Source organism: Crinia signifera, chromosome 1 (genome assembly GCF_055691185.1).
Source record: "Crinia signifera chromosome 1, ASM5569118v1, whole genome shotgun sequence".
Classification (NCBI taxonomy): Eukaryota; Metazoa; Chordata; class Amphibia; order Anura; family Myobatrachidae; genus Crinia; species Crinia signifera.
In genome coordinates this window covers 29,142,516-29,168,968 of record NC_139217.1, presented here as the reverse complement: position 1 = coordinate 29,168,968, position 26,453 = coordinate 29,142,516, and the positions used below count along the sequence as shown (strand labels likewise).

The following is a 26,453-nucleotide window of genomic DNA, read 5'->3' as shown; positions in this document are numbered from 1 at the left end:
ACCAGTGCTCTTTAGGAGGCACATTTGGATCGCTTTGGGCACGTGCACCTTGACCTTGCAGCTGGTACAGGTACAGGAAGTGACATAATGCTCCCTGCTGACAGCTCCGCCCCCTCAGTGTGACATCATATGCTCAGGAGGCAGTCTTGACACAGGAGCAGTGCTGCCCTGTCATGTCTTTGTCATGACGAATGTTAATTTCCGCAAATAGCTGTAATAACAAATTATAATTATGGAGACTAAACCTTTATCAGGTACCTAATAAACAAGGAAGGGTCACTGCAGTTGTCAGTAATCGACATTTAAATGATCCTGTTTCCATTAATATTATAACTTTATTGTATTTTGGAGCTGTATTTACTGCACTGCTGTGATTGGCTGTGCCCTAAGCTACACCAGAGGGTTGTGCAGCAGATTTGGGAAGCTGTCACTAATGAGTACTATTAATAAAAAGCCAAACAGAAAAGTGACTGTGATTATTATATTAGTGAGCCTTGTCCTTCTGTGCATCCATCTCAGTATATTAGGAGACGCGCTGCAATTATACACCCAGCGGTGCCACCTCCTGGCTCTTTATAAGGCTGCCTCCTCTGTCACCTTCTCCCTTGAGATGACAGATGTGTGAGAAGCAGATGTCCCTGTCTTGACCTGACAGACCCCTCGCTCAGGTGACTGTTCCATAGGTGCAGGTAAGGGGGGGTACACGTAAGAGTAGATTATGTGAGGGGTAATGAAACATTGATGTCTTTGTAGCCCCTAAATCTGAGGTATTTTGCTAAAATGGTTTTGGGGTTCTTCTAACACCCGGAAGCTGCAGAGAAATAGGAACATTTTGATACGCGGTAGACTAGGATGTCTCATCTCCTGTCCCAAGGTTCCTTCTGCAACATAGCATGTTTTCAGGATTTCCTAATCATGCTCAGAGGAATAAATTTGTTCCTACAGAAGAAAAACTTTCAAACATGACAACCAGTTTCTGACTGTCATTTTTAAAACATAGCCTGTAATGTGGCAGTTAGGAGCTGATTGGCTGGCTCTTTATTTCCGTCCACTTTATCTCTCCCCACGGCTCAGTGCGTAGACTCCTCAGTGTACTTCTGTCTACATGGCAAACGGGTGGCAGGACTTTGCCGCAGACTCAGCTTGCTGGATGACTTTATCTCTCTCTGCTCTGCCATTGCAATCTTCCTGCATTGAGCAAAGTGCTCATGTGGTGCTTATGTTTACAATAGGGATCTTTGATTCCCTTTCAATGCTCTGTGCATGATGAATGCAAAGCAGAGATGAGGAGGTTGGTTGCTAAGGGCGACGCAGGTGATTCTACACAGTTCCCTGCAGAATAGCTTTCATGACAGTCCCCAGTATCTCCTTTTATTCATTCTCATTTGGAGATAATCCTCACAATGTGTCAGTTTTCCTGGTCATGGAAGTGACTCATCCTCCTTCCTCTATTCATTCCTCATCTTACAGAATATCTCCTCCTAGTAATAACACCTAGATGGGTCATTGGGTTGTCCCAATTTAGGGCCACATGCACTGGATCGACAGGCCTTATGGCCCCCATATATTAGGCCAAGTCGGACCCAATTCTCCTCCGAGCCGCCCGGCAGCTCCCCGGGAGGCTCACATACAATTTAGGACTTGATGTGAAATTTTTTACATGTAAAAAAAATCGGGGAGGAGCAGTGGGGGCGGGCGGCGGCTCTCAAATGAGTGGCCGGCCAGGGGTGCCGATGAGGAAGCAGTGCGACCGTGGCAGTGATCAGAACAGTGGGGACGGGCGGCGGTGATCATGATCAGTGTGCTGTGTGCAGCGGGCGGGCAGCAGCGGCTATTACAACTTTAAAATAACGTGTCAAATGACTCTCCAGCTTTTGATTGGCTGAGATAGAGCACTCTCAGCCATTCAGCGGCCGCGGAGGCCGCTGATTGGCTGAGTGTGCTCTATCTCAGCCAATCATTAGCCGGGCAGTCATTTGACACGTTATTTTAAAGTTGTAATAGCTGCTGCTGCCCGCCCGCTGCACACAGCACACTGATCATGATCACCGCCGCCCATCCCCACTGTTCTGATCACCGCCGCGGCCGCACTGCTTCCTCACCGGCACCCCCGGCCGGCCACACATTTAAGAGCCGCCGCTGCCTGCCTGCTGCAGGAGGTCGGACGTGATCGTACATGCTGCACGTTCGACCTCCTGATCCGGTCCGATTCGCATGGGACTGCGCAACGGATCCGATGAAATGTGAAACACATGCGATTTTGGGACGATTTCACACGATTTATTGGCCCAAGTGCCGAAATCGCATGGAATCGGTCCAAAATCGCATAGTGTATGGGGGCCTTTAGGTCGACACCTGAAATAGGTTGACTGGGTTAAAAGGTTGACACAAGCATTAGGTTGACAATGGCAAGGTCGACGGTCAAAAGGTCAACATGAGTTTTTCACATTTTTGTTGTCCCGAATGTCAACATAGACATCCTTCAAAAGTGTACCACGGCCCCTGGCATGGCTTGCTGTTCTCGCCATGCTTCGGGCACTGCTGCACACTAATCTGTTCTCTCTCCATAGATTGTGGGGATAGTAGAACATAACGCCTGCCGACATATGTCGAATCAAGAAAAATTAGAAAAACTCATGTTGACATTTTGACTGTCGACTTTGCCATTGTTGACCTAATGCTTGTGTCAACTTCCAACCCGGTCAACCTTAGCCATGTTGTCAACCTATTTCAGGTGTCGACCAAAGGACTGTTGGCATTCAGTGTTCGACCCAATGCATGTCAACCTTAATAGAATCGACTTAATGACTGTATCCCCACCTAGATGATGATTGGCTTAAGGAGCCCATACACGTGGGAGAATTAGGACAATTCTTAATTTGTTAATTCCCTTCTGTCCCCTCAAAAAAAAAAAGATGGTCAGTGAGCGAGTTAGCAAGTAAGCGAATCAGTGATTGAGTGAGTCAGTGAGTGAGTGATTAAGTGAGGGAGGGAGGGAGTCAGTGAGTGAGGAAGTCAGTGAGGGAGTCAGTGAGTGAGTGAGTGAGTGAGTGAGGAAGTCAGTGAGTGAGTGGGGAAGTCAGTGAGGGAGTAAGTGAGTGAGGGTGGGAGTCAGTAATGGAGTAAGTGAGTGAGTAAGTGAGGGTCAGTGAGTGTGGAAGTCAGTGAGTGTGGAAGTCAGTGAGGGAGTCAGTGAGTGTGGAAGTCAGTGAGGGAGTCAGTGAGTGTGGAAGTCAGTGAGGGAGTCAGTGACTGTGGAAGTCAGTGAGGGAGTCAGTGACTGTGGAAGTCAGTGAGGGAGTCAGTGAGTGAGCAAGTGAGGAAGTCAATGAGGGAGTAAGTGAGTGAGTAAGATAGTGAGTGAGGGAGTGATTTTGTGAGGGAGGGAGTGAGTGAGTGAGTGAGTGAGTGAGGGAGTCAGTGAGGGAGGGAAGGAGGGAGTCAGTGTGTGAGGTAGTCAGTGAGTGAGTGAGGGAGTCAGTGAGGGAGGAAGTCAGTGAGGGAGTAAGTTATGGAGGTAGTAAGTGAGTGAGTGAGCATCGGAGAATAAGAGAATTGCTCACCTGGCCAGCATCACAAAATGACCATTTGCCGGGCAAACTGGAATGTTTGTTTATAAGGGGCAATCCCTTACTGTACAGGGCATGGCTTTGAACAGCTGCTGAATTAGGTCCCTATAACATCTGCCTGATCTGGATGATAAGTTGACAAAATTTAGATTAACAGTCAAACATTCAATAAGTCGACAAAAGGTTGACATGACAACAGATGACATGAAAATAATCGACATACGTTTTTATAATTTGTTTCATTTTACATACTTTACCATCCCCACCAAAATCAGCAAGTCTTTTTTTCCAGTGTCGACTTTTGCTTTTGTCATCATATTTTCAGTGTCGACCTTGCACATTTCAATGTTTTGTTGAGGGTGTTAGTATAGTGTTAGTACAGGTGACGCTTCAGGGAAAAGGGGCGGCTATAAGCTAAGACTGTCCGAGGTGTCAGTGGGTCAGCCCAGACATCCAACCTTCTCTCCAGAGCGTGTTAGATACACAATACTGTCTCCCATCAGTCCCAGAGCTGGCTCTTTCCAGTGCTCGATTTAATTAATGAAACCTGCAATAAAGGCATAATGTCATACAGACGTTTATTCCCCAACCCAAAAACACCGAGAATGCAATGGGAATAATTCATGCACAATCAGATCTTAATATTAGGCTTATTGGCGTTGAATAAAACATCTTCAGTTCTATTTACTGGAATCATTTAGAACAAAGAAAACATTGTATTATTTTTTTCGGCGCACGTAGAACTTCAAAAGCTAAAGTTGGCCCATCACGGACAAGGCGGAGGAAGCCATTTTGTCAGTGGCGGCAGTGAGTACGTTTGGAATGGCAGTTGGTGATTCTATCATAATGGAATCTTGAACTGTGCTGCAGCCCCCCCCCCCCCCCCCTGGAGCCGCCACTGCATGTTATATAGTAAGATTGAGGTGTCATGAGGCACAGACAGTTAAGGCTAGGACCAGGCCTGGGTCGCTTCTTTACAGAACTCAGTCCTCCATCCCTGAGCAAATAAGTCCTCGTGCCTCGGAGACCAGGACATTTAGTTATTAAAACGGCTGCCATTTTTCGCTCTTACAATAATGACATTTTTCTGCATAGAGAAAGCAACCAATCAGCTTCTACCTAATGTACTATTTTATACAGCGGCGTAACTACATTTTGGGCGCCCCCCGCCGTTAAAGGGAGGGCGCCCAGCCACTCACCCGCCCCTGCGCCCGCTGCACCAACCCCCGCAGTCTTACCTAGGTTCAGTACGCGCTGGTCCCGGCTCCCTTCTTCTGCTATGAGGGCCACCACAAAATGTCCGCCCCCATACAGCAGACAGTTTCAGAGAACTGTGTGCTATATGGGGGTGGCCATTTTGTGGTGGTCCTCAGCAGAAGAAGGGAGCCGGGACCAGCGCATACTGAACACAGGTAAAGACTGGGGATGGGGGGGTTTGAGGGGGTTGGTGCGGCGGGCTGCGGGGTGTAACGTAACTATAGCACTGCAGCCCCCGGCGCCCGCATATGCACAGCGCCCCCCCCCGCGCGCGGTCGCGGGGGCTGCGGTGCTATAGTTACGCCACTGATTTTATAGACACAATTTATCAAAGAGCGAAGAGCAGTAATGTACCACCCAATCAGCTCCTAACTGTCATTTTTCAAACAACAGGACAGATGCTATTAAAAAAGATATCCATATGTTATTTTAAGATCCTCCTATATTAAAATAGGTCTGTCGCCAATATTTTAAAATGTACAGGTATAAATGAAATGTATTTATATTACTAGCTGACCCGCCCGGCGTTGCCCGGGAAAACCTTGTGGTTTCTTTATTTCCAAAATTGCTGAAAAATGTCATCTTACAGTATGCTGTGCCAAAAATCTAAGATTGTAATTTGTTAAAGATTCCACCATAATGTTAGAATGTGTTTGCATTGATACTCAATGATGGCAATGAACTCAGGTGTGGTGTTGTTGTTTGAAACACAACGCTCCTGAGTTGATAACTTGTATGTGTTGATGAATTCCACATCCACTCCTGAGATTTAGCACCTACTGTATGACATATCCTCCAACATCTGAGGGTCAGAAATCGGTATAAAATCAGAAAGGGACGTGGCCACACCTCCATTTCTATACTTTCAATGCTACAGTTTCTAGGGTGTGTAATTACAGGCGCTGAGTGCGTGGGGACCGGGTGGGCGTGACTTACCGCGCCATAATTAATTAAAAATTCACTGCTCCCTGCCACTCCCCTCACCGAACCTGCCTGCAGCAGTCTCTGAGGTGTGGGGATCTGTAAAGCACATGCACCGGGCATCTCTACCAAACAGTGGGGCAGCCCCTGAGTGTGAGAGCAGGTCCGCGGGCCTGGCCACATGATGCTACCCGCACCACTGTAATGCACCACTGGGAATGGGTGCAATGGGCCAAAATCTTCCCTACACCCGCCGGGCCAATCCACTGATCCAGCCATCACAATAATCAATGGGTGCATTGATAAGGTTTGGAGTGTAAGAAGTTGAATTGCCATGTTACAAAGTGTACAATTTACTCAATAAATCGTGAAAAAAAATGTAAGTGTACATAGAAGTATAATCAAGAAATGAAAGTAGGATTAAATATTAATTTCTGATTCAAACTGATAATTGTTTGGATGGGGTGGGGTGTGAAACAAATCTATAGGTGGGGGTATGGATATTGTGGGCATAATTGGTGTTTGTTACACCTACAGGGGGCCCTCAATTGATGGGATTTTCACTACAGTGTCAGTCACAGTGTCACCACAGGGGGATTTCCAATTGGGGTCCAGGTGGTCTGTTAGGGACCCTTTACAATCCCGTATGTCTCTCCTCCTTGAGCTTACGGTCTCCCTTAATGATAGTCAATCACTTAGGGAGACCGTTGGCTCCAGGAGAAGAGACCAACGGGATTGTAAAGGGGTCCCTAAAAGACCCCCTGAACCCCAATTGTAAATCCCCCTACAGTGACATTGTAGTGAAAATTTCTCATCAACTGGGGACCCCCTGTAGGTGTAACAAACACCAATTATGCCCACAATATCCATACCCCCTCCACCTATATATTTGTTTCGCAACCCACCGCCATCCAAACAATTATCAGTTTGAATCAGAATTTATTTTTTAATCCTACTTTCATTTCTTGATTGTACTTCTATGTACACATGTTTTTTTCACGATTTATTGAGTAAATTGTACACTATAACGTCACAAATCTTCATCTAAAGTCTTATTCTTCAACTTCTTACACTCATAACATTCAAACAAATGCATGCAGCGCTCATGCCCATCGACCAAACATTATCTATGAACCAAAAGAGTCTGGGAAACCCTTAAGGCAGGGCAGTGCCTGATATCCAACTGACTAACAGGGTGAGTGCAGTGTACCCACTTTGTATTGATCAATGGGTGCAATGGCCAGGACAAAGATTTCTCAGTGCAACTGGCCGGGGAGCGCAGTGACAGGCTGGAGGACTGGAGAGACGGATATGGGGAACAAAGTAGAAACGGTACATTAGGTACAGTTTTTGTTTGCCAGTACAGACTGTTAAATAAACTGCAAATTATTTTTTATGTGTTCTGTGTGTGTTGTACTGTATGTATCTGTCCAATGCGTAAGTGTGTGAGGTGTGCTACGTATATACAGTATGTGTGTGTTGTGTCTTTGTGTATCTGTTCAATGTTTAAGTGTGTGTTGTACTGTTTTTTGGGTGTATGTGGTGAATGTGTGTGTGTGTTGTAGTGTATGTGGTTGTGTGTTGTATTGTATGTATCTGTCCAATGCGTAAGTGTGTGAGGTGTGCTACGTATATACAGTATGTGTGTGTTGTGTCTTTGTGTATCTATGCAATGTTTAAGTGTGTGTGTTGTACTGTTTTTTGGGTGTATGTGGTGAATGTGGGTGTGTGTTGTGCTGTTAGAGGTATGTTATGTGTGTGTGTTGTGTGTATCTGCCCTATGTGTAAGTGCGTAAGGTGTGCTATGTATAAATCTGTGTGTGTGTGTGTGTGTTGTGCTGTGTGTATCTGTGCAATGTTTAAGTGGGTGTGTTCTGTGTATTGTAATGTTTTTGGGTGTGTGTTGTAGTGAATGTGGGTGTGTGTTGTACTGTGAGTGTTGTGTGTATCTGCCGAATGTGTAAGTTTGTGAGGTGTGCTACGTATATATGTGTGTGTAGTGTGCTGTGCGTATCCTGGCAATGTTTAAGTGTGTGTGTTCTGTGTGTTTGTTGTACTGTTTTTGGGTGTGTGTTGTAGTGTGTATGGATTTGTATTGTACTGCATGTGGTGTGTTGTGTGTGTGTATCTGTCCAATGTGTAGGTGTGTGAGGTGCTCTACGTATAAATGTGTGTGTTGTGTGCTATGTGTGTGTATGTGGTGTACTGTGTGTGTGAGTGTACAATGTTTGTGTGTGTACGTGTGTGTGTGTGTTATGTGTGGTCTATGTATATCCTCAATTATTTCCTAATTGTTTAAAGCCTTCACCATAATGTTAGAATGTGTCATTCATACTCAATGACAGCAATGAAATCAGGTGTGGAGTTGTTCCTTCGCAACAGTTTCCCAGATCGTCGATCTTTTCCCCAGAACATCAATGAAGGAAAATTAAAACTTGGTGTTTTTTAAATTTCTAAGTGAAATTTCCCAAAAACGGCTTCGAGGTGCACACCACCGGGTCCAGAGGTATCTTGTTGCTGAATTTGGTGTCTCTGAGTGCCACGGTGTGTCCGCAATGCGACGGACACGCACACACGCACACAGACTCTTCAACTTATTATATAGATTATACACGTACAGTCGGAGGATATTTTGATTGATTCGCTCCCCTGCGCGTTTACGCAGGGGAGCGATGTTTTACTACAGCGCATGCGCATTTCTGCGCATGTGCATAAGCTGGGTGCGAGGGGGCGGTGGGCATTTGGCGGCGGGCGGCCGCCAAATGCCCACCGCCCCCTCGCATCCGCACAGCATCTCTTCAGTGATCACTGGCTGCTCAGCTCCGGTGGTCTCCAACCCCTTCCCCCCCACAACTGCCTCCTCACCTGCAGGACGCTGCCACCTGCTGGAGGGACAGTGGGAAAGTCGCAAATTAGCAGGACTGTCCTGCTGTAATCAGGAAAGTTGGGAAATATGCATGCAAACACATACACACACTGTGTACGTACGTACATACGTACATACGTATGTTTGTACTTACAGTACATACATACAAACACACACACAGAACATATTCACATACATATAAACACACACGGCATATTTACGGATCAGATCTCCCTGTGGCCACCCATAAGACTCCCGTATTTAGTGGGGCCCCTCGCATCAGCCCCGGACCCCCTCCCTATGCCAGTCAAATACCGTCATCTTTTTAGGGAGGAGCTAAATTGACAAAAATTGTGTAATTTAGTACCACCTGCCTCCCCTAAGAACCGCGAATAACAGCATTTACCAAAATGGGGTGGGGCTTGACAGCGGCACAGCTTACTGACAGTAAACCCGCCCCTGGAAAAAGCTGCACACACACACACATACCTGTACATGACACAGCACCAACCAACAGATCACAGCACTAACCAACTTTTCCATTGCGTCTGAAAAGGGGGGGTGGCCTATGCAAATTAGGGCTTGATGTATGCAAATGAGGGCCGCGTCCCCGTTTTCGTCCGCTACGCCTCTGAATAGATAGTCTAATACAGCGTCTACTCTGTCAGATTGGGGGGAACTCCCAACTGGCCCCCTCCCCCCCCCCCCCCCACAATGGACACTGCCAGCCGCGGGATGGGCGTGGGAACATCCCCAAAAACCGGGACATTCCCACGGTATGCGGGACAGTTGGGAGGTATGGACAAGAGGAGGCTCACTCACTACCGGGGTCTAGGGATGGCCATCGAACATCGATGATTCAATATCATTGATGGTTCATGACCGATGTTGAATACTTTTGCCATCGATGGGGGAGAACCAGATGGTTTCCCTCCATTGTTGGAACAGCATAGCTCTGCCCCCGACACCCGTGAAGCCCCGCCCCCTGTTTTAATTGGCCCACATGCCAATCAATGAAACACAATGGGAGACCATCAATATGTAAAAATATCGATGGTCATCCATTGCATAGTTTAGCATTATCGATGGCCAGTTGAAGAATTGCCATAGATGGCAATGGCAACGATGGCAAAGGCAATGATGGCCATCCCTACCGGGGTCCATATAAGCATGGAGCTGCTGCTTCTGCTGGGGATCCACATGACTGCTAAGTAGCTCCCTCTGCTGGTACCTGGGGTATTGAGAGCTCTCTGCAAGGAGCAGTGCACCAATAGTGCCATGTGGGTGGCCTATGCCAGTGACGGGGGCCCTAAGAGACAGGGGCTCAGGCAAATGTATCCCCCCTTAATCCGTCTCTGAGTGAGTTATCACGCTAGGCTACAAATTAGCTGCTGAGCGATCAGGTCTGAATAACCCCTTATTCACGGTTTGTTCAAAAAGAATTTTTATTTTACTCTAAACTTGGCGCCCCTTTCTCGGTCATAACAATCTGGAGTCTAGGAGATAAATTGGGAATATGCACTATACTTCCCTTATATATGTAATCTTCCGTTCCACTATTCCTCAATTTTCTCCTATTCTTCTGACGTATCCTCGATGTAGATTATGAAAAACAAGGAATATAGAAAATCCAATGTGTAAAGAACGTATTCATAAAGTTATGATCGATTTAATCGAATCACATCACGTGGGCGTACATCAACTCACTAGTGGTAAGCTGAGACCCACGTATAAAGGTATCTTTTTAGTAATAGGATGTCGTACCACTACTCACGATAAAGGGTAGTTTTCCACGTATATAGCGGTTTCTTTGAAACGGTTTTTTCTCAAAGATAAAAAATTTTTATTCAAACAATATTTCAAAAATAATCCAAAACATGTACACTTTGGGTTAGGTAGAGGCAGTGATAAAGTGTAGTCTACACACAATTTCCCAGGAGTCCGGACCTAAAAAACGTGTGGACAATCACTCATCCACTTACCTCTTCCTTTCCAATTCAGTGTGCAAGAATAATAGCAGTTGACAAACACTATTCAGGGTACAACATGTTTCGAGACTCCAGTCTCTTCCTCAGGTCTCTTAATAGTGCTGTAGACAGAATCCATATATATACCCTCCCGTGTGTTTACTTCCTGTGACGCAATTTCCTTCCTTCACAGGAAGTAAACACACGGGAGGGTATATATATGGATTCTGTCTACAGCACTATTCAGGGACCTGAGGAAGAGACTGGAGTCTCGAAACATGTTGTACCCTGAATAGTGTTTGTCAACTGCTATTATTCTTGCACACTGAATTGGAAAGGAAGAGGTAAGTGGATGAGTGATTGTCCACACGTTTTTTAGGTCCGGACTCCTGGGAAATTGTGTGTAGACTACACTTTATCACTGCCTCTACCTAACCCAAAGTGTACATGTTTTGGATTATTTTTGAAATATTGTTTGAATAAAAATTTTTTATCTTTGAGAAAAAACCGTTTCAAAGAAACCGCTATATACGTGGAAAACTACCCTTTATCGTGAGTAGTGGTACGACATCCTATTACTAAAAAGATACCTTTATACGTGGGTCTCAGCTTACCACTAGTGAGTTGATGTACGCCCACGTGATGTGATTCGATTAAATCGATCATAACTTTATGAATACGTTCTTTACACATTGGATTTTCTATATTCCTTGTTTTTCATAATCTACATCGAGGATACGTCAGAAGAATAGGAGAAAATTGAGGAATAGTGGAACGGAAGATTACATATATAAGGGAAGTATAGTGCATATTCCCAATTTATCTCCTAGACTCCAGATTGTTATGACCGAGAAAGGGGCGGCAAGTTTAGAGTAAAATAAAAATTATTTTTGAACATATCTTGTATTGGGTATTCTGGGAAAATACCCCTTTACTCTGAATAGGCGACCCAGAAATCATATTAGCGCCAGGAGACTCACTCAAAAACCTTATTAGATAGCCTTATTCACGGATGCCTACCCTCCCGGGTGAGAAAATCTAATTTTACTCAGAAGAATATTTATATTGGTTGCTAGCTAGATGCTGCCATATTTCTGTATACATCTTTCCCAAACTTCAGTAATTATTTCCAATATATGTTACCTGTTTTATAGTGAAATAAAACAAATGCTATGATGTAATGGTGGTTTGTGTTACAGATAACAGTTACAAATAGTCAGCCCCTTATATGCACCAAAGACACACGTATCAGTCTGCTTGTCCTGAGTGAGAACTCGCTGGAAAGCTGAATGTGGAAATGGCACCTTTATTGCTGGGCAAAGTCCTTGTTGCATAAGTCCGTAGCATCTCCTGCCATGGCGACTGCTCAGGAAAAGCTGTATGTTATTGTATTAGGTTCTGCAGGCAGTGGTGCATTTATAAGTTGTGCAAAAGGTTCCTTGAGGGTGTGTCCTATGCACTCATACCTCAGAACATCACCCATGCCAGGAGGGACACTAGGCTCTGCTCCTGGACTTTCCTCTTCATGTAGGATTGCCATCAGCTGTTTTTGAACAGGTTAACTAATAAGAACGGTGATGCACCACAGGTGATGGCAATCATTAATTAGGAGGAAAGTCCGGGAGCAGAGCATGGTGTCCCTCCTGGAGAGAGTATGCACTGCTCTTGTGTATGGGGTCACAACTTCACTTCCTCCATATGGGTTACCGTTACCTGCACTTCCGTAAACATCAAACCCTGGTACCCCAGGTGCGGCTGCTGAGGCGATGAGACTTGCACCAGTGTAATTGGACTGACCGCTTAGTGCCTCTCGCCTGGTGTGTGCGTTGGCACCCAATGTCATGGGAGCCAAGAGCCAAGATCTCCTAGGGGCGCTGGAGGAGAATGCTGTATAAATGAGATCATACTGTTGTTGTTATTAATAATGGTGATAATTATTATTATTATTATTATTATTATTATTATTATTATTATTATTATTATGTATTTATATATGCATATTCCATTATGCATTGTAATTGTGACAAGAGAAAAAAACACTCACTCTGTGGGGGAGATAAACCAACCAATCAGCTCCTAACTTACATGTTACAGGCAGTGCTGGAAAATGACAGTTAGGAGCTGATCAGTTGCTATGGACAATTTATCCACTTTAACTCTCTCCAAGATGTGCTAAAGCTACCCCTACAGGACAGGTGAGTATGAATTGCATATACTGTAGGCCAGGGCTGGGCAATTGCGGCCCTCCAGATGTTGATGAACTACACATCCCAGCATGCCTTGCATCAGTTTCAGCATGGCCACATAGCAAAACTAATGCAAAGCATCCTGGGATGTGTAGTTCATCAACATCTGGAGGACCGCAATTGCCCAGCCCTGCTGTAGGCCCTGCCAGACTCTGCTTATGCTGGCCACACATCAGACCAACTTTCCTCCAACCATCCAACTAGTTGGTCGGATGGAATAAAATCCGGGTACTGGATAGGAGCAAATGTAATTTGTAATTAAGTCATCTGTTTCCCAAATCTGAAAATGGACAACAACTGTCACTCAGTCAATGGACTGTAGTTGGACCTACCGGTATTTGATTTAAACAATTTTACTGAATGTTTTTGTCCATTCTCCTGCGTTTGTGAGCAAATTGCTTATTGGCATTTACCCCCATTCAGTACCAGATTTTCATTCCAACCAACCAACTAGTTGGATGGTTGGAGGAAAGTTGGTCTGATGTGTGGCCAGCATTAGTGGTATGATCCAGTCACATACTGTAGTAGTGCTGGCCTGGTGTCAGGGGGTTATGTGAGTGTACAAGAGAACATGCAGCATGTGTGTACTGTATGAGCTGTGAGGAGGGGAGGTAGTGCAGTATGTGTGTACTGTATGAGCTGTCAGGATTGGAGGTAGTGTAGCATGTGTCTACTGCATGAGCTGTCAGGAGGGGAGGTAGTGCAGCATGTGTGTACTGCATGAGCTGTCAGGAGGGGAGGTAGTGCAGCATGTGTGTACTGTATGAGCTGTCAGGAGGGGAGGTAGTGCAGCATGTGTGTGCTGAATGAGCTGTCAGGAGGGGAGGTAGTGCAGCATGTGTGTGCTGTATGAGCTGTCAGGAGGGGAGGTAGTGCAGCATGTGTGTGCTGTATGAGCTGTCAGGAGGGGAGGTAGTGCAGCATGTGTGTACTGTATGAGCTGTCAGGAGGGGAGGTAGTGCAGCATGTGTGTACTGTATGAGCTGTGAGGAGGGGAGGTAGTGCAGCATGTGTGTACTGTATGAGCTGTGAGGAGGGGAGGTAGTGCAGCATGTGTGTACTGTATGAGCTGTGAGGAGGGGAGGTAGTGCAGCATGTGTGTACTGTATGAGCTGTGAGGAGGGGAGGTAGTGCAGCATGTGTGTACTGTATGAGCTGTGAGGAGGGGAGGTAGTGCAGCATGTGTGTACTGTATGAGCTGTCAGGAGGGGAGGTAGTGCAGCATGTGTGTACTGTATGAGCTGTCAGGAGGGGAGGTAGTGCAGCATGTGTGTACTGTATGAGCTGTCAGGAGGGGAGGTAGTGCAGCATGTGTGTACTGTATGAGCTGTCAGGAGGGGAGGTAGTGCAGCATGTGTGTACTGTATGAGCTGTCAGGAGGGGAGGTAGTGCAGCATGTGTGTACTGTATGAGCTGTCAGGAGGGGAGGTAGTGCAGCATGTGTGTACTGTATGAGCTGTCAGGAGGGGAGGTAGTGCAGCATGTGTGTACTGTATGAGCTGTCAGGAGGGGAGGTAGTGCAGCATGTGTGTACTGTATGAGCTGTCAGGAGGGGAGGTAGTGCAGCATGTGTGTACTGTATGAGCTGTCAGGAGGGGAGGTAGTGCAGCATGTGTGTACTGTATGAGCTGTCAGGAGGGGAGGTAGTGCAGCATGTGTGTACTGTATGAGCTGTCAGGAGGGGAGGTAGTGCAGCATGTGTGTACTGTATGAGCTGTCAGGAGGGGAGGTAGTGCAGCATGTGTGTACTGTATGAGCTGTCAGGAGGGGAGGTAGTGCAGCATGTGTGTACTGTATGAGCTGTCAGGAGGGGAGGTAGTGCAGCATGTGTGTACTGTATGAGCTGTCAGGAGGGGAGGTAGTGCAGCATGTGTGTACTGTATGAGCTGTCAGGAGGGGAGGTAGTGCAGGAGAATAGGCTACAGAGGTTACATGGATGTGTCAGGAATTTGCTAAGCTGGCCGAAGAGGGGGGAAAGTCCGGTAATGTGTGTGGATGACAGATGTAGATCTTGGCCTTATTCAGATCTGATCGCAGTGCAAATTTGTTCTCAAAATGGGCAAAACCATGTGCACTGCAGGTGGGGCAGATGTAACATGTGCAGAGAGAGTTTGGGTGGGGTGTGTTGAAACTGAAGTTTAAATTGCAGTGTACAAATAATGCAGCCAGTATTTACCCTGCACAGAAACAAAATAACTCACACAAATCTAACTCTCTCTGCACGTTACATCTGCCCCACCTGCAGTGCCCATTTTGAGAACAAATTTATACTGCACTGTTGGTGTTGTCTTGTTAATGGCTAAGAGGGAGATGTATCAATCCTTGAATAGTGGTAAAGTACCAGCTTCTAACTGTCATTTTTTAAACACAGCCTGTAAAGCCCCATACACACTTCCCGATCCCCGCCGACAGCGGTGAAGAAAGGGCCATGCTGCTGCATGACCCTCATTAAGGAGGTCCTCCCTCATATGTCCATGTTCAGACAAGGAAGGGAACGAAGCACAGGAGCTCACATCGTTAACTATATTGAGTGTACACGCTCGGCAATATAGTAAAAGATATCGCTCAGAAGGTCTCTACGGAGTTATATATTTCACTATCTTGTCTATTTGCATGGGGAATAACATGGCAGCTGGGAGCTGGTTAGCTGATACTTTATCCCTCTACAGTTTATGTTTGTTACATCTCCCCCTTTGTATGTTGTTATATCTAGTTTAATTTGGAATCGACAAGACACAGAGCAGGACAGCATTAGGGAAATGTTTTACAAGGTTAGTCTAGCTGCTGTACTCAGAATATCATAGGTGAAGTCTGGTATGGGGAAGTTACAGTAGTCAATGTGGGAGACAATAATGCTGCTTTCAGACTGCAAAACTGGCTTTGACCAGGTATTTTGAAACGTTTCTAAAAACGGGTCTGCCAGGTAAAACCCCTTTCACACCGCATCTCTTAAACGGGATATTACTGTTTAATGCCGTTTTTTCACACTGCCAGACCCGTTTTTGGAAACTTTCCAAATACAGGATCAAAGCCAGTGCGGTCTTCAGCAACCCCCCCCCCCTGTAACACGCTGTGTGGCAGCGTGTTACAGTTTTAACACCCCCCTCCCCAACCAATAGGGCTAACACCCCCCCCCCAACCAATAGGGCTAACACCCCCCCCCCCCTAATGTGTTTAAGAAAGCCCCCCGTGCAGCCGGTACCTCATGCCTTGGGGATCCCGGCTGTGCAGACTCCTTTTGCTTATAAAAAAAAGTGACTTTTGGAAAATTGCTGCCCCCATACCAAAGACAGTTTTTTCAAATAGTCTTTCCTATGGGGCCGCCATTTTCCGAAAGTCACTTTTTTTTATAAGCAGCAGGAGCCGACAGCCGGGATCGTAAGGCACGAGGTACCGGCGTATGGGGGTTTTCTTAAACACATTGGGGGGGGAGGTGGTCCCCTCTGAGCCAGGTCCCCTCTGAGCCAGGTCCCCTCTGCGCTGGTCCCTCTGAGCCAGCGCAGTCCATATTTAACGAGCCGGCCGAGCATTACATATGCGCATATGTAATGAGCGGCTAATTACATATGCGCTTATGTAATTATCGGCTAATTTCATATGTACATATGTAATTAGCGTCCGGCTCATTAAATATGCAGGCACTGGGGACCAATAGTGCTCACTGCTGCCTGGGTACCGCAAAAAAACGGGTCTGAAACGTTTAGGACCCTGCTTTTTTACCGTTTTAAAATACTGGTTATTTTAAAACGGTAAATTCACTCTGGACCTTTCAGACCGCACATAGAGTATTACCATTTTGAAACGGTAAAGAAACGGCAATATACCGTTTAATTTGTGCGGTCTGAAAGGGGCATAAGTGCTTGAGTTACAGTTTGCCTATTATTACTATCGTCACTCTTAAGCTGCCCATACACCTACAGATTTATTGTCAGATCTGGCTGGTTGGAACAAAAACATGGTTATGGATGAGAGCAAAGGACAGTTGACCGTTTGCTTGGAAATGCTGGAAAACTGACAAACTGTCATTCAGATATTACCAGCCAGATTTGAAGATAAATCTGTAGGTGTATGGCCATAACTCTAAATCCTCTCAGCACTTTGCTGCCTATTGGATAACTTTTTATTCAAATCTGCTACAAACGTGTTAGTTACAATCTGGTTGCTGTGGTTACAGCACTACATCTCACTGTTCTGTTATATACAGTATACAAGAATCCATACTCAACTGTCCGCGAAAGTACCACAAAAGTACTGAATGAACGCATAAGTTTGTATTTCAACCAACACTGTGAAACAGAACGAGTAACGGTGCAAAATAGATAGAACAGGCCTCAGAATAAAATACCCCCCATCCCGTCCATTCCATGAAGCCGAGGGCCGGGAGACAGTGCAATAAAAGACTTTATTTGCTCTATGTACAGTAAACTGTCAGCCATTTGTTTTAATACATTCTTAAATAAAGGCCTGGTGACAGACCAGCGCCCGGGAGATGTCACATATTAAGCACATTTGCACAGTGAGGTAACAGGACGAGGCTGTGCTCAGTAGAACTGGTGTTTGGTCTGCTGTTGTTGTTTATTTGCCATGTGCATAAGTCTCAGGAGGAGATTGCTGGCTGACTCGTCCATCTGCGTCATGTTCTGCTCAGGGGAAACCCCTCGCCTCTCGCTGTCTTCATCAAGGCAGCTGGAATCCATACTGCAACTGTCTGTGGAGGTACAACAAGAGAGAATGGGTATGTATCTACTGGCACAGGACCTCAGGTGGGAGCATCAGCGATGCAAGGTCAACAGAAGGTAATGAGACTCTGGGAGACATATTCTAAGCTTTCTAGACTGGAGACGTGGGCAGGTAAAGTCTAGCAAAAGGTAGGAAGAAGCTGATTGGTTGTTGTGGGCTACTGTCCTCAACTTTTTAAAAGGTTTGATACAGTACACACTCCCCTCCATTACTGCAAGAAGGAGTTCAAGGAACTAAATGCCCCCATCACATGCGAGGTATACCCGCATGTGATACCTCGGCATCTGCCAGCCAATGAGTGGTCCTTTTCCATACAATGGCAGCCATGATACTCTCCAGATCTTATCCGATGTGTATGGGGTGGGGCATCGGTTCGGAATCAGAGGTTAGTCACATACAATATATCACAATATACCAACCTGATGGGCTGAAATCATATGAAAAATGACCATATCATATAAGTGTATAGGCACCCTAAGGGTGAGATGTATCAAACCTCCTAAAGATGTAAATTAGAGATGTTGCCAGTAGCGACCAATATAATTATAGCTATCATTTATCTAGTGCATCCTTTAAAATTATAGCTTGACTATGATTGGCTGTTCTGGGCAAACCCTCTCCCCACCCCCCTTCCCCCAGCATTGAGTAGCAACACACGAATGACCTCCTACAACATGGATACAGCAGCTGTCAAACACAAATGTCATAAAGGAAATAACCAAAGAGTGGGGACCTAGAACCTTATCTGTCCAGGTATACATGATAAGTAAACGTCAACTGAAACCCAATAGGGATGACATTTAATAGGATGAGAGATTCAGAAAGTGAGAGATTTGGTAAGAAATCTCCAGTTTTTTTAAAGCGGCAATCATTTACACTGTAACATCAAACTGGTTCTGCAGTGTAAATTATTGCTGCTTTAAAAAAACTGGAGATTTCTTACCAAATCTCTCACTTTCTGAATCTCTCATCCTATTACATTTCCCCCAAGGTATCTCTAGTATAAGTACATATGCCAATATTGACACAAAGTATGTGCTAGAATGAAAACACAGTAACAATATAACGAGCAAGGGTCCATAAAGCTAAAGATTACTACTGTATACCATCCAGAACCACAACTAAAGATCTATGTTGTCATATTCCCTCTCAATGAGTTATACTATAAATCATACAGAATACAAATATCGACACTTGCGTCTGACGTACTAGACATGACAAGTGCTACTGTGCAGTGTGAACCCCTTACAAAAACAGAGACAGGAAAAATAAATCCTCCAGGGACAAATCCCTAAGAACTGGAATTAGAGCCGTAACTAAATATTTTGGTACCTTGTGCCATTAGAGATTCGGGGCACCTCATTTTTCTTCTTGAGGCTTAAGGCACATGTTTAAATCAGATACTTAGAATTCTCTAGCTTTCTCTTGCAGGGTCAGCTAGCTCATGAATAGAGTGTCTGACTGCAATGCCACAGGTGGTGGGTTTGAATCCTGGGTATGTCAGTATCTTGAAATGTCCTAAAGGACAGTGTGACTAAATAACAAAGAGCTCTCCTGTTAAGTTCATCAATGTTGTATAGGCATTAGCGAGGAAAGGGATTGGGCAAGCAGACAGGAGGCAATTGGCAGTCAGGAGATACTGGGCATCAAAAAGGAGGGATGCTACAAGTTCATGTAATTAAAATAGATAAATTAACAAGTGCTAGCAATATCCTTACAATCTGTACTGTGAGTGTGTCTAGAATGATTGGCATAACAGTATAGCTCAGACTCAGAGCAGATTTTCTAATCCTTTCGGATGTATGAGATGATTCTCAGGAATAACACAGGGTGGCTGCGTCTGTTTATAGTGGTGACACATTAGGCTGAAATAACCTATTACCAACTCGGACATGAGAGATGAGACCCTCAGGGATTACTCAGCAAGAGGACATTTATGTACAGGAAACAGTATTACCATTTCCACCCCCGTCTTTCTCCATCCATTTGGCCTCCCATGAGTACTGTAGATGCTCCGAATACTTTTCCATCCGTAATATAAAATAAGTCCTGCACTGAGTTACTTATTACACCCAGCAGCATCCGACTGCAATATAGGGAATTATTTAGGACTACTTTATTCTATGTTAGATTAAATCTACATGATGAAATAACAGTAATACAGTATATGTATATAGGACACAATGGGACTGATGTATTAAGCCTTAACAAGAGATAAATGCAAGGGTGATAAGGAGAGATAAACGTCCAGCCAATCAGCTCCTTACTGACTTTTTTCAAACACAGCCTGTAACATGGCAGTTAGCAGGTGATTGGCTGGAGGTTTATCTCTCCTTATCACCCTTGGATTTATCTCTTGTTAAAGCTTAATACATCTGCCCCACTATTCTGAATGATTGGAGGATTTATGGCAGATATCGTCATATTCAGATATTCAGATGACACTATTTAAGTTTGATTTCCTTAACATTTTGCTGCTTAGTGTATAACAGACAACGTTCAGTGCTATAGAAAGCAATGATTACCCTCTAAAATGCTATGATGTAAAAGTCAGGAATTAATGGAGAAGACAATTCCCCCCCCCCTCCCCCCATGGGGTCCCCACTGCTGGCCTAGTCCCCACCACTGGTTCTTCTCAGGAGCTACACAATATAGCTGACAGGTGCCAGGACCGGTACATTAGCAATGGAACTGTGGATGCGCAAAACCCCAGCTTCTATGGACTGCATTGGCTGCAGCCCATAGATGCCAGCTAGGACTGCACGAAAGCCAGGGAGTGACTTTCTACAGACAGACAGCTCTCTGCTAATTGTAGCCCGAACTGGCAGTCCCGGAGGGAGGCAATCCCTCCGAATGAATAGTTTGTAGTGTCTGTGACTGGCAGGTAGCACTTCCAATAGTAACGCCGGTGCAGTCTTACAGCCTGCATCTGGCTCACTGACAAAGTCCTGCAGCCCATAGGTGAAATTTGCCACTGCTTACACGTGGAAACTTTCATTCTGCTATGATGTAAGATAAGGTGCATACACACGTACAGATTTATCTGTGGAATCTATCTGGTGTGGGAAAAACCTGGAAATGTATGGGAGCAAATGACAATCAAAAAATTGTTCCCAAACGCTTGAAAACAGACAGTGATCAGTCAGACATATTGTTTAAATCATTCTGATATAACAAATTTATCAAAGCATATATTTTTCTGTTTTCCTGCATTTGGGTGGACATTTTTGATTGTAATATGCATTTCCAGGCGTTTGTTCCCAACAGATAGATTGGACATATAAATCTGTATGTGTGTACGCACCTTAACATATATGCTTGTTGAATGCTTGTATATGCTTTATGTCTCCAACCAGATTCCCCAGCGGAACACCAGACTTCAGATAGGAAACATGAATGAGATAATTTAGCTAGATTCCAAAGCAATTTTTTTTTACACACCGGGGCCTAATCATTAAGTGGATGCTTAATTAACGGCAGAATTCAGTATTGTCTTGGTGCAGAAAAAGCTGCTGTCCCTACGATCCTTAAAATTGTTAACACTGCATTCCAGCTTAACCCTAACACTGCATTCCAGCCTAATAATTAACGCTATTTGCAAATTCAAATAAACTGTTATAACAGAATTATGCAGAATTCCCACCAATGAGTTGGTAGGTTCTTTGCCTGAATTGAATAATAGCTGCTTTTCCTAAGACCATTTCTTTGCATATGGACCCCCAGATACTGTAACAGCAGAAAAGAGCATTTTTGGAAATAAATGATACATTAGGAAAGTCATATTTCTATAGTTCTGTCAAATATTTGCTAAAGGCTCCATAAATAAATCAGTTACTGATAAGATTTTAAAATTTGTTACATAACTCTGTCAGGTTATCTGTTTACCAGGAGGTCCATACACAGGACACGGGGACATCCCTTAAAGTTAGAGGAAAGGAGATTTCGTACCCAACAAAGGAAAGGATTCTTCACATTTAAAGCAGGGAAGAGTTGGAATTCATTGTCTTAAAGTTGGTTCAATCAATATATTTAAGAAAGGGCTAGACACAGAGAAAAATATCCAGGGGTAGAACCATTAATTGCAACGTTTAATGTTTATTGGTTGATCTGGTAAGGTAATTAATAACCATAGAACACAAGGATTCTTACCATATATTTAGGAAACGTGGGAGGGCTTTTAGCTGCTAAAATATTTTGGTACAATTTAAAATATAGGTTGAGCTTGATGGACTTGTGTCTTTTTTCAACCTCACAAACTACTGTATGTTACTATGTCATTATTTATTTCCAATAGAACAAGAGCAATAATATAAACATTTACCTACAGTACACTGCTTTTTGCAAAGGACAAATCATTGTGCTGGAACTCAGACTGATCACTGTTAAGTGCCTTGTGTCCTAAACCAGTGGTTCCGAAGCTTGTTCCCTGAGGACCCCTAACAGTGCACATTTTTAATGTCTCCTCACAGAATCACAAGTGAAATAATTACTGTAGCTCCACCCATGAATATTTTGATCCATTGCAGTCCTTTTTTTTTTGCAATTCAAACAGTAATTTTATTTAATTCAAAAATGGTCTACATTAAATGTTAAAAGATGTTAATGTTCTTATGTATGAATCTGCTACTAGAACTAGGGCAATTGAGCCTGACTAGATGTTGAACTTCAAAGGGTTAAAATGTGTCAGTGAGTAATGAGAGCACTTGTGCACCTGCTGGGTGACCCGGAAAACATGTGCTGTTGAGGTTCTTGAGGCCCAAATTTAAGAAACACTGTCTTACGATGCCCATACACGTGTCCAATTTGGGCCGATTTCACCCAATCCTGATGGGTCATGACTCGAAATCAGCCCAAACCAGATGTGTTTGACGTCCCCCGATGTGTGGTCCTGTGCGTATCGGACCTGAGCTGGAGGTTATACCTGCTACCCATCCGACCTCTGACTCAGCCCCTCTCCGAGCAGCGGGGGACAGGGGACTCATGCGGTACATTGCATGTGAAAGGACAGCACGTGATGTATTGATGTATTGTATGCAATCCTGCCACCCAGGGAGCTCGGGGGGGGGGGGGGGGGTCAAGTGGCTCATGCACAGCTGTGATACATCACAGTAGTGTATTGTCCAAAGAGTTGTATATTTATATTTATGGCTGCATTTATCATGTGGGCAAAATGGGCATCTGCATAGGGCTGCATTATTATCTGGGACGCTTTCTGTTTTTAGGTAAATATTACTAAGATTTTCCCTCTTTTCCTCTAGTTAACCAACCACCTATCCACAGGAGGATAGAGAAAAAAAGAAATCATGGGGCACAATGATGAATCCATTGGTTATTTACTCACAAAAAGCAAAGTAAATTAAAAAAAAGAAATACTGTATGCATTAAAGTTGCATTACATACCATCATTGCAGCATATCCCAGGTGCAGCGCACCGTCCGCCACTGCTGCAAGGTTTACCGCCGGCTTCACAAGGGGACGGTAAGTAGTTTTCTTCCACGCAGCGCAGAGTTTCCGGAGTCCCAACATAGCATCCTAGATCTTCTCCACAGCAAATGTTTGGTCCGAAGCAGTTTCCTCTATTCCCAGGGCCACATGGTATACACTGCAAGAAAATATGACCATCACCTATTACATTGTTCCAGAACTGCCAGCTGAACACTTAGTATAGAGGGTACTGTCTCCTTAAGGCTTGTAGTTCTGGGAATCAGCCAGGCTGGGAGAAGTGATCCATCACTAAAAGCTCTGACACTCCTAAATAATCCTGAAAACTAGGGGATTATTTCTTGTGCATGTAGGTAACTTCTGCCACTGGCATTGGTTTGTGACAGCAACTTCTAAAATGGAGAGCTTGCTGGAAGTTGTAGCTCCAGGGCTGCTGGGGGGCAGCCTACGTTAGATATTTAAGGTGTAATGTGTAACAAATGTAATCATTCTCAAATGACAGAAACGCTGGTAAAGTGAATAAGGCAATGCCTCTGCATAGCAAAATGATTCCATGCAGAATTCTGACACTACTATCCAACTTTCAGGTAAAAGGGGCAATTGGAACACATGTGCCTGCATAGTGTCATGAAAACTTTGGGTTGTGTTATGTGGCAACAACTGATCATACCTGGTAAACATGGCAGATCCTAATCGTGGACTAGTCTGAGAAGTGTAAAGCTAACAACACATCATAAGTAGGAAAACTAGCCCATATGTTATTGTGGGACTGGAAGTATCACTATGCACTATCAGTTCAGGTGTCCTATATACAGTATTACCTGCCGGATTTGTTTCCAGCTAACAGTAACCTGTACAATACAGCATGAGCACAGTAACCTGAGCTGTCCAAGGTGCTGTACAGCGCACTGCCCACAGGCGCTGTCCAAAGTGCTGAACATAACTGTCTCAGGTGCTGAACAACGCACAAGATGAATGCACTGCCCGTGTGCGCTGTCCAGGGTGCTGAACAATGCACTGCCCGTGTGCGCTGTCCAGGGTGCTGAACAATGCACTGCCCGTGTGCGCTGTCCAGGGTGCTGAACAATGCACTGCCCGTGTGCGCTGTCCAGGGTGCTGAACAATGCACTGCCCGTGTGCGCTGTCCAGGGTGCTGAACAATGCACTGCCCGTGGGCGCTGTCCAAGGTGCTGAACAATGCACCGTCCATAGGCGCTGTCAAAGGTGCTAAAACCCATCTGGCTGTTAATAATTCATGCAGGACTGTTAAAACCACTTCAGAGGAAGTGTACCAGAGTATCCACATACAAGGCTTTCCCATCAACAAACAGCAATAACCCGGTATTCACACAGGCACAGTTACAAAATAGAATATATATATATATATATATATATATATATATATATACACTTTTCTGCACTTAATAGTGAAGCCATAGATTCCCATCTAGAAAAACTATGATCATTTAAACTTTCCCGGACACGTATGACATTACTAATCACACCAGACTCTACAATGGAAGTAGTTAGATACTGCACCTGTCGGACTTCTGTGTCTTGGTAGGACCTCTTGCCCCCCCTGGGGCAGTTCTGGATGTAGCATGCTGAGGACAAGGCAAGGAGGCACAGGAAACAGGCAGGGACAGAGGTCTCAGGCATGTCGGAGGAGCAGGAGGAGAAGGAGGATAGTCTGTCCTGCAATGCTGCTAAATGTACCACTGCTTTCAGCTCTGCCTGAGCTCCCTATTTATACTCCGTTCATTTATTCTTAATGTTGACGTAATTGTTTGTGTCCTATTGTTGTGCTGCTTGCATGTAGCATGCAAACAATGAGTGACAAGCAATTAGCAAAGTCAGGGCATTAATGCGACAAAGCTCATTCATCATCTTCATTAGCTGCCCCCTAATCAGTGTATATACAAACTCTAACACCACTATTTCCTATATAGCTAAAAACACAGGCAGAAAAGTAGAGATATTCCTCTACATATACAAAACATACCTTAGCATATACATAGAGTGCACACTTAGTATTTTTTCTATTTAAAACAGCAAATCCAACTTTGTTATGGTTACAGTATAGTAATGTTTTATTTCTGACTTTCTTAATTTATCATTTTACTGTTGTTGTTGTTGTTGTTGTTGTTGTTTACATCCTTTATATTTTTGTAAGATGATCAGGGTCATAACTGTTCCTGTAACTTAGGACAACATGGCTTTGTATATACTCAGTCCTAGAAAAAGACAGAGGGCCAGGCTAGCTCAATTTTTGGTAAGACAAGCAGGGCTTGGATCATAATTTAATATTACAGACAGATCTTTTTTGCACTGTGCATGTGCACAAGCTGTGAATAAGCGCCTATAACTAATTCACTGGGTGTCAAGTCCAATGACGGGGACACTGCATATACAGATGGAGTCGCCTTCATTCAGTGGGGGTCTGGCGGTCGGATCACCAACCACCAACCCACGCCAGTCCCTGGAAACTGGGACGAGCGTGCTTGAGAGATGCTCGCACTTCCTAAGTTAGATGGAGCGTCTCTTCTCCGGCGCTCACCAGCGGGGGCATTCTGGCAAGCCCCGGCGCTGACTGAGAGGCGCTCCATATGTATGCAGAACAGGTCCTGTGTCCTTGCATGCAGTGACCCTTAAGCCTCAGCCTGATTGACAGTCTGAGGTATTTTGGGGAGTAGAAAGGGTTGCGGATGGGTCTATTCCAGTCAGTTACATGTTGTAGGAGCACCGAAGTCAGTGCCTGTGTCTAGTGATGCAGATTTACTGACCTCCATTGTGGATCTGAGACAGAATTCTGAGTATCCTGAATGGTGACCGATGGTTACTCAGAGTCGATGGTGCATCTTGAGATGCAACAGCTGCAGCCACTCAAATAACCAGGCAGGAGGAGTCTATTTATGCCAGATGCCCCCTGCTGCATCATCATATATAGTTTCTGTATGGTATTACTCAGGGCCATATTTACATTGGCGGATGGAGCTGAATATCCAGGCCTCTACATAAAAATAGGCACATCATCCTAACAGAATGATGATCACCAGACAGACACCAGCTGGTCACATGGTCGGACATAAATCATACGTATTAACATTTCATTCCTATTTGACTCATTTATGCAATTTTTGTACTTTTATATATTTAGGGAGACACATGGGGAATGTATGGGATGTACAGGCATTGGTCTTACCTCCTCCACTGCTCATAATAGGCCCTTAAACATTTCCTGCTCCAGGCCCATTAGGCCCTTAATCAGGCCCTGGTATTACACAGCCACTTCCTTGCATCTGTGCTATACCGGGCGTAACCAATGGTAACAGGTTGCCGCGGAAGTGCAGGCAGGTGTTTATGTGATTTCAGAAGATCTTTTGCACTAAATTCAGGGCCAATGCAAACGCACGCTGATGCTGGTGATGGCTTCCTACATAAGTGG

At 44.7% G+C, this 26,453-nt stretch overlaps 1 protein-coding gene across 1 annotated transcript; it reads right to left on the bottom strand.

The window, feature by feature from the left end:
* Window positions 1-17,209: 17,209 nt before the first annotated feature.
* Window positions 17,210-24,743, bottom strand: LOC146074980 (vasotocin-neurophysin VT). The gene is made up of 3 exons (XM_083183793.1): window positions 24,548-24,743; window positions 22,967-23,168; window positions 17,210-17,534 (listed from the first exon to the last, which is right to left on the bottom strand). Exons 1-3 carry the CDS (start codon window positions 24,665-24,667, stop codon window positions 17,368-17,370), a joined length of 489 nt encoding a protein of 162 aa, XP_083039919.1. The 5' UTR covers window positions 24,668-24,743; the 3' UTR covers window positions 17,210-17,367.
* Between the last annotated feature and the right edge of the window lie 1,710 nt (window positions 24,744-26,453).

Coding starts and splice junctions, on each gene's coding strand:
- LOC146074980 (XM_083183793.1), bottom strand. CDS start 24,667: ATGCCTGAGACCTCTGTCCCTGCCTGTTTCCTGTGCCTCCTTGCCTTG. Junction 23,169..24,547: donor AAGACACAGAAGTCCGACAG/GTGCAGTATCTA, acceptor ATTTTCTTGCAG/TGTATACCATGTGGCCCTGG. Junction 17,535..22,966: donor TGGGATATGCTGCAATGATG/GTATGTAATGCA, acceptor GTACCTCCACAG/ACAGTTGCAGTATGGATTCC.